At 50.1% G+C, this 8,472-nt stretch overlaps 1 protein-coding gene across 1 annotated transcript in view; it reads left to right on the top strand.

Annotated features, from left to right (window-relative positions):
* Window positions 1-6,679, top strand: part of PPP2R1A (protein phosphatase 2 scaffold subunit Aalpha) — a 37,923-nt gene extending 31,244 nt beyond the window's left edge. Inside the window, exons 10-15 of the mRNA XM_049621400.1 lie at window positions 1,104-1,277; window positions 1,557-1,617; window positions 2,220-2,374; window positions 3,357-3,499; window positions 5,981-6,072; window positions 6,226-6,679. Coding sequence (XP_049477357.1) covers window positions 1,104-1,277; window positions 1,557-1,617; window positions 2,220-2,374; window positions 3,357-3,499; window positions 5,981-6,072; window positions 6,226-6,242 — 642 coding nt within the window. The 3' untranslated portion in view covers window positions 6,243-6,679. The remainder of the gene's footprint in view (window positions 1-1,103; window positions 1,278-1,556; window positions 1,618-2,219; window positions 2,375-3,356; window positions 3,500-5,980; window positions 6,073-6,225) is intronic.
* The last annotated feature ends 1,793 nt before the right edge of the window (window positions 6,680-8,472 follow it).

The following is an 8,472-nucleotide window of genomic DNA, read 5'->3' as shown; positions in this document are numbered from 1 at the left end:
GAGTTGTTAATGTGAGCCATTCTGACAGGTGTGAGGTGGTATCTCATCGTGGTTTTGATTTGTATTTCCCTGATGATGAGTGCTGTTGAGCATCTTTTTGTGTGTCTATTGGCCACCTGGATGTCTTCTTTAGAAAAGTGTCTCTTCATGTCTTCTGCCCATTTCTTCACTGGATTATTTGTTCTTTGGGTTTTGGGCTTGATAAGTTCTTAATAGATTTTGGATCCTAACCCTTTATCTGATATATCATTTGCAAATATCTTCTCTCATTCTACAGGCTGCCTTTTAGTTTTGTTGACTGTTTCCTTTGCTGTGCAGACTTTTGTCTCGATGAAGTCTAAGTAGTTCATTTTTGCTTCTGTTTTGATTAACGAGAACTGTGTTTATGTGCCTTTTCTTTTAAGTTGTTCTCCTCCTTTAGGGAAGTTGGTGGGGTACATGTGTTTGTGTCTGTGTATCTCATAATGCATATGTGCATGTACTTATATAGTAAGTCAGCGCTCATAATATCGGTAGTCAACAGGCAGCTGAAAGTGCATTCCTTCAGTAGAAGTGTATTGAGTGCCTGCTAAGGGCCAGAGACTCTGCCGGGTCCTGGAGACATAAGGATGAATGAGACTTCCTCCTTACAGAGCTCAAAGACTAGCAGGAAGAATAGAAGTCATAGAAGTGATACTAATGAGCTCCCGCACATCACGCCTCTTGTGGATCAGACACCAGCAGGCACTTTAATGGTCTCAACCACCCTCGAGGCAAGATGTATGTTTCCCTGTCACAGATTAGTATCCAGGGAGGCCCTGTCCCTTGCTGCCGGGCTCACAGCTGCCACACAGCAGAATGGGAATGTTATCACGTCTGTTCTTTCCAGAGCACCATATTTTTGCAGTAATTGCTGCCAGTTCTTCAGAACAGCTAAGCATCTCTTATGCTCTGTGGTGAGATTCAAAAAGCTGCTCACGTAATGTGCTTGCTGAGGAGGAGCTGGACAGGGCAGTAGCAGGCCCTCGGGAGGTGGTGTGGCTTCTAGGGAGTTGATGCTGTGCGGCTCTGTGAGCTGTCTTCTGGGCCAGGTGCATCCTCTTAGACCCCCATCCTCCCCTCAGTGCCCGGAGGTGAGGCTGAACATTATCTCCAACCTGGACTGCGTGAACGAGGTCATTGGCATCCGACAGCTGTCCCAGTCCCTGCTGCCCGCCATCGTGGAGCTGGCCGAAGACGCCAAGTGGCGGGTGCGGCTGGCCATCATCGAGTATATGCCCCTGCTAGCCGGACAGCTGGTGAGTGAGGCGGCCTGGAGTCAGGCCGTGTTGTGTTCAGCATGTTCAGGGCTCTCACAGTGTCACCAAGGCCCCCGAGGGCTGTCTGGGGAGTAGGACGAAGGGGCGTGGGAAATGGGGCTGTAAAGGTGAAGAGACTTCAGTTAGAACAGAGAAGGGAAGGGAGTCCCCCAGGGGAAGCTGAGGAGTATCCGATGTGTTTGGGTGGGTGTGTTTCCCTGCGTATCACTGGAAACTCCCCAGTCTCCTTTGATTCCTTCTCTTTTTTTTCTCCTGCAGGGGGTAGAGTTTTTTGATGAGAAGCTCAACTCCTTGTGCATGGCATGGCTTGTGGATCATGGTGAGTCCCTCTGGCAGGTGGGGGAGGATGTTGGCGCTCCAGGAAGGATGGACTCGGCATTGACTGGGGCTTGCAGGGGTGTGGAGTCACTGCCCCAGGCCATCTGCCGCTTATGTGGACCAGCTCCCTTTTTAGAATCCTGGATAAGGGCAGGGTGGGAAGGGAAACAGAGCAGAGCACCCAGGGGCGGCCTGGCCCGGTGCAGTGTAGAGAGTGCCAGGGCAGCTGGGCAGGTAACTCGGGCTGGAATCCTGCCCCTGGCTGTGGAAACTCCGAGCACACTCCTCTGTGAAACGGGTGAGAACTGCTCATTGTTTTCACCGAGGTAAAAGTGTTTGTTTGTTTCACTGCCATTCCAAGTATTAGTTACTAAATAATTTGCTTAGGCATATCAGTTTACCCATCTGTAAAAAGGTCGGTAGTGGAAGCTGTGTCTTGGAGCTGTTGGGAAGATACTGCACGAAAAGGAACCGCACTTTAGCAAGTAGCACAGGCTTTGCTTCACCTGCAGCCCGGCACCCAGGGCTGCCTGGTCAGCAGTAGCGAGGGACTGCTCCCTGCCCGCTCAGCCCTTCACCTTCTGAATCCTCGCCCTTTTGCAGTCTATGCCATCCGTGAGGCGGCCACCAGCAACCTGAAGAAGCTGGTGGAGAAGTTTGGGAAGGAGTGGGCCCATGCCACTATCATCCCCAAGGTCTTAGCCATGTCTGGGGACCCCAACTACCTGCACCGCATGACTACACTCTTCTGCATCAATGTGAGTGCCCCCACCTGCCCGCTGGCCTGTCCCCCAGGGAACTGAGCGTACCTGGGAGAGGAGGGATGGCCGGGGTCCTTGGGAAGACATCTGGCTCGGGAGTGGGGATGTGGTAGAGTTGGGGGCGGGGAGGAGGGCAGGGATGGGTCCCTGGGGAACTACAGGCCAGGGGTAGGGACCTGCATGGGGGAAACCCAGGACTGGGGAGGTTTGGCCTGCTGAGCAGTGACTGCCAAACCTTTCGGAGCATCCCTCTTGTTGTCTATAAAGTATATGTGTATATTTACATATGATACATTGTTTATGTGTGCAAGCTCTAGAGTCAGACCTACTCATTAATTCTAGTTCTGCCATAGATTAGTCATAGGCCTTGGGACATTTCCCAACTGCTCAGTGTTTCAGTTTCCTTACCAATAAAGCACTCATCCTGTTAATCACGATACCTTACTCAGGAGGTTGTAAAGATTAATCTGGCCATACACGCACAGGGTTTAGAACAGTTGTGTTATGTGGAGCAAGGGCTCCTTTCTAGTCACTTAAATAAACCATCCACATAGCTAGAAATTAAAAGATAGAATTTAACAACATATAAATATAACTGAGTGTTCTGATGATTTCTTCCCGCATCTCACTTTGGAAGCCGTCACACTAAGGAAAACATCCTGGGGTTAGGAATCCAGGCCCATCCCCAGAAGATAAAGGGAAGTCTGAGGATGGGCAGATGGGACCAGGACAGTCTGAGTGAGGGCTTCCAGGATAGGGAGACAGTGGTATTAAGGTGTTAGGAGGGCGTTAGTAGAGATGGCAGCCTCAGGAGAATAAACTGTTCCAGAGTGAGTGAACCTGGGCTCAGAGGCCCCCATGTTGCTCAGCGACACGCTCAGACGTGGTGATCACTGAGGTGGCCTGCTCAGAGGAAGGAGGAAACGGGAGTTAGCCATGAGCTTTGTGTAATCACCTCTCTGTCACTCACCGCCCCCAGGTGCTGTCTGAGGTGTGTGGGCAGGACATTACCACCAAGCACATGCTGCCTACAGTTCTGCGTATGGCTGGGGATCCTGTCGCCAATGTCCGCTTCAATGTGGCCAAGTCCCTACAGAAGATAGGGCCTATCCTGGACAACAGGTGAGGTCTGGACCCTCCTTCACACACCGGCGGGGCTGATTCTAGGCATCTTAATCTTTGACCTTTGAAGTTGGAGCCTAGGGTTGGAGACCCAGCGTGGCTCTTGCTGTGTAAGCCTGCCTGGCCGGTCTCTTCATCTTCCCAAGGTCTTAGTTTCCTCAGATGTGGAATGAGAATTCCCATGGCCCACCTCATAGTGGGAGGGAGGCAGTAGGATGACACTTGTGTATATACTGGTAGCAACAGGGAAGAAAATGAAATTAGCAAGTTTTAATTATTTTTGAATGTGTGTGTATGTGTATTATTATTGCATCAAACCCATCAGATACCAAGGAATAAATTTAATAAAAGACGTAGAACATTTTTAGTGAAAACTATAGAACATTGCTTTGAGAAATTAAAGATTCACTTAATATTCTTGGATGGAATTGTTCCCCAAATTTATGTATAGATTCAGTATAATCTCAGTCAATCTTAGCAGGTTCTTTATTGAAAAATTGACAAGTTGATTCTGGAATTAACAGAAACGAAAAGATCTGGAGTAGCAAAAGTGGTCCCAAAAAAGAAAAAAGTTGGAAGACTTCTAAAACCAGATACCAAGACTTACGATACCATGGTAATTAAAAAGTGAGGTGTTGGCACAATAATGTAGCCCAATGACCCAGAATCAAGGGCACAGAAACAGACCTGTGTGTATGTAACAGTAGGTGCTACTGCAGTTGAGGAGTGAAATGTAGGTATTTTCATAGACAGCCCAGCCAGTTGGATATGCATGGGGGGGGGGCGGGGGGCGGGTTCCCACTTCAGTGTGTAAGCGAATTAGAGATAATCGACCATAATCAGAAAAATAAAAAAGATTTTAGAAGAAAATTTGGGACAAGATCTTTAAGACTTAACAAAGATTTATTAAATTGCTCAGATTTGTTAAATAGCTCACCAGGGGAAAAGGTTGGTGAGTTCTTGATTGAAAAGAACTTCATCGAAAGAGAACATTATGAGGGGCCCCTGGGTGGCTCAGTTGGTTAAGCGTCCAACTGTTGACTTTGGCTCAGGTCATGATCTCAGGGTCGTGAGATCCAGTCTCATGTCGGGCTCTGCGCTGGGTGTGGAACCTGCCTAAGAGTCTCTCCCTCTCCCTCTCCCCCTCCCCCACTGCCCATGCCCCCTCTCTCTCAAAGAAAAGAAACACATTATGAGAGTAAAATGGCAAGCCACTGATTGGGAGCATTGGGGGTAATACCTATTTCTGACTAAGGATGGACTCATCCAGACTACTTTCCTACTAATCAATAAGACAAACCCCCAAGAGAGATATGGGCAAAACCGACTTGAAGACGCACTTCTGAAAGAAGATCTCCTTGTAGCCATTAATATGTGACAGGGTGCTCAACGTCATCAGCCATCAGGAAATTGCAAATGAAAATACACCCCAGAATGGCTTAACCTGAAAAAAATTCGGGGTCATTCGGCGTTTGTAGAATGGCTGGAACTCTCATACACAGCAGGTGAGGCCGTGAGTGGCATATAGGTGCAGTCACTCTGAAAACTGGTAGAATCTAGTGGAGCTAAGTGTAAGTACACTGTGAGCCAGCACAGCACTTCCATTCCTGGAGAAACGAGTGCTTATTTGTAGCAAAAGGACGTTCGTGGTAGCTTTATTCATATTAGCCACGGAATGGAAACACTCCCAAGTGCCCACCGGCAGTGCAGTGGATAAAATCGTGGTTTGTTCATACTGTGCGAGACTGTATTGAGCAACGAAGACGTCTGCTCTACTTAACACAGGTGATTCTCACCAGCGTCATGTTGAGTGAGAAGCCGGACGCAGGGAAACAGCCTGTGATTCCACTTCTGTCAAGTTCAAAAATAGGCAAAACAGATCTAGATGATAGAAGAGAGAATGGTAGTTGTGTGGGGCAAAGGAACGGTTCTGTTAACTGGAAGGGGACATGCCTTCATTTCCCCAAACACTTGACTTGCCGTGTGGGTGCATTTCCCAGGGGCCCTTACTGGAGAGTAGATACCTCCCCCTTGGCTCCTATTGGGCCAGGCACTTCTCCTTCAGCACTTGATATGTCTCTGTTAATTATCGTCAGTTTGGTCTGTGTCTTCCTCCTCGCCCAAGCCCTTGCCACGGGCAAGGCTCAGGTGTCGGATTTACCACTCTGCTCACACCTAATGCATAGTAGGCCTCAGTAAATATGTTAAATAAAGACATCCATTTGCTGAGCCTCTGAGACTTGTGGGTCCTGTGATTCTCTGCCCCACTTTCCCAGACTGACTGACCTCCCTTTGTCTGTTCTGGACCCCCAAGACCTCTGTCCTAGTTTGTTAGACTTCCAGCCCGCAAAGTCATTTCATCTCTGGGCACACGTGCGTGTCTGTATCTGAACCCCTCCTTGCCCAGAAACCCTCTGCCTCCCTCACGCCCCCAGCCTAGCTTGCCTCACCCCTTCCCTCGCCTTTCCTTTCTCCTTCCAGCACACTGCAGAGTGAAGTCAAGCCCATCCTAGAGAAGCTGACCCAGGACCAGGATGTGGATGTCAAGTACTTCGCCCAGGAGGCTCTGACTGGTAAGGCGTGAACTCAGACACCCCGGCGGGAGGGTGGTGTACAAGGACGAGCCTAGGCCTGAGAACAGCAGCTCCTGGGAGGGAGAGATGCAGAGCGGCTGGGGGCAGAGGGCTAGCTGTGGTTCTGACTCCCTCCTGTTCCTGTTCCCCCAGTTCTGTCTCTCGCCTGATGCTGGAAGAGGAGCCGACGCCGGCCTCTGGTGTTCACCCTCCCCCCCAAGTCCCTCCCTCAGGGAGACGGTGGGGGGCCTTTGGCTGTCACTCCCTGTGCATGGTCTGACCCCAGGCCCCTTCCCTCAGCACGGTTCTTCCTCTCCCCAGCCTGGGAATCCGACTTCTTGCTGTCCACCTCCCGAGGGGCTTGGGGAGCACAAGGTGGGACAGGGCAGTGACCCTGGGAGGAAGGGGCCACTTCCATCCACAGAGATGTGAGTGTCCAGGGTCACTGGCTCCGGCTGCTGTAATGGGGACCCCCTACCCCATCTTCTCCACCTCCTTTCTCCCTTCCTCTCCCCACCCCCTTCAGTGGTTTTTTTGTGTGTCGACTGTGCCGTTTTTATTTTGTTCCTTTTTTCCCTTTTCACAGAGAAATAAAGGTCTAGAAATAGCTGGTCCTCTAGTTTTAGTCACCAGCATGGAGGAGGGGTGCCACACCAAGGCCATGCTTTCTCCCACTCTCTTTGGGGAAGACCTAATTATTGGGCTTGGGATTTCTCTGGGGAACCACCAGGAGTATAGCTGGCCTGCAGGGTAGAGAGGGTCCATGAGGTGTCTCTGGCCAGCACAGGCCTGGCTGCAGCTTAGTCTCACAGACATCAGCCAAGTATGTGGTGGTTCATAGCAGGTGCCTTGGAGCCAGACTGCCTGGGTCCAGATCCCAGTTCTTTTAGAAATGGCTGTGTGACCTTGATTGAGTAGGTTACCCAGTTTCCCCAAGCTCAGTTTTGTACTTTGTAAAATGGGGAAAACGGTAGAGTCGAGATTGCAGTGTGAAGACTAAGTAAGTTCATATATGTCAAGTGGGTAACCGCGCGTAGCACGTGAGAAGCTATGCCTTGCTGGAGAGCCCCCTGTGGGTCAGGCCCTGCTGCTGAGGAAGCCCCAGGGCTGTCACAGGGAATGAATGGGAAGGGTACCGGCAGGATGGAGCCCGTTGTCCCTCAATACCAGTTCTTCCCATTTCTTCACTAATAGAGACACTCTGCTTTGTAGCTGGGCACGTCTGCCTGGATTCAAGGCGTTTTCCAGGTCTCTTGACATTCGAAGTGGCATTGTGACTAAATTCTGCCCAATAACATGTGAACAGAAGCGGTGTGTGCAGCTTCTAGGAAGTGTTCCCCAGGAGGAGCCATGCACCCACTGCTTTTCCTCCTTCCTGCATTTTAGACTATAGATCAGATGACTGGAGTGGGAGCAGCCATCTCGGGCCAGTAAGCCCAGCAAGGTAGCAGAACAAGAGGAGCCTGGGTCCCTGATGCTGTGACAGCCCACACCAGTGTGGGTTACTTGGGGGAGTTAAACTGTTTGAGTCACTGTTCATTTGGGGTTTCATCACTCACTTGCAGGTCACCAAATTCTAACTGATGCAGGGGCCAAAGAGCCCCGGAGAGAGGAACAGGAGACTTAGTGGATGGTGGTACGTGTAAGGTTTCACAGAGGACGCGATACTGAGTGAAATTTTGCTCAGCAGGGTGGACGGGAAGTTGGCACTGGGTGGCAGAGCGATTTCACCAGCTCAGCCCTCGTGTTACTGAGTCTCTACTATTAGGCCCAACTGCGCCCTGGGGGATGAGGGTGAAGGAAACCGTTCCACCCGTTTTTGACTTACGTTGGTTTCATAAGGGAAGGGTCTGTGGCTTACATTCAGGCCCCACACTGCACTCAACACAAATGTACCTTTCCTGGGGTATAAATATTTGAAGGACTGACTGAATGAAGAATTGATGAAGTTGGGGGTGGGGCAGTGTGGTCACTTTCAGCATGATGAATGTTCAAGTTCAGTAGGCAGTCTACCACTGATTGTTGAAAGAACATTCAGATGGGTGCTGCGTGGTGTTTCATCTACATTTTACTGTGTAACAACCCACCCGCAGAACTTGGTGATTGAAAACAATGAAAATGTATTCCTCATCATTCTGCAGTCTGGGCTCAGGTCAGTGGGAAGCTTCCTCCATATGGTATCTGCTGGAGTTGGAATGTTCAGGATGAGTTTGTCACTCCCATGTCTGGGAGTACCACCTCATCCGAGGCCTGTTACAGCACTGTGACCTCTCCAGGGTGGCTGGACCTCTTTATCTGATGGCTTATGGTTCCAAAGCAGCTTCCAAGAGAACGAGTCCCAGTTCACTCGCTTTCAAACCTCTGCTCGCATCACAAACCAAAACAAGTCACATGGTGGAG

The sequence above is a fragment of the Panthera uncia genome, assembly GCF_023721935.1.
Source record: "Panthera uncia isolate 11264 chromosome E2 unlocalized genomic scaffold, Puncia_PCG_1.0 HiC_scaffold_19, whole genome shotgun sequence".
In the NCBI taxonomy this organism is placed as follows: Eukaryota; Metazoa; Chordata; class Mammalia; order Carnivora; family Felidae; genus Panthera; species Panthera uncia.
Note: the sequence above shows the minus strand (reverse complement) of the source record. Positions and strands in the feature narration are given on the sequence as shown.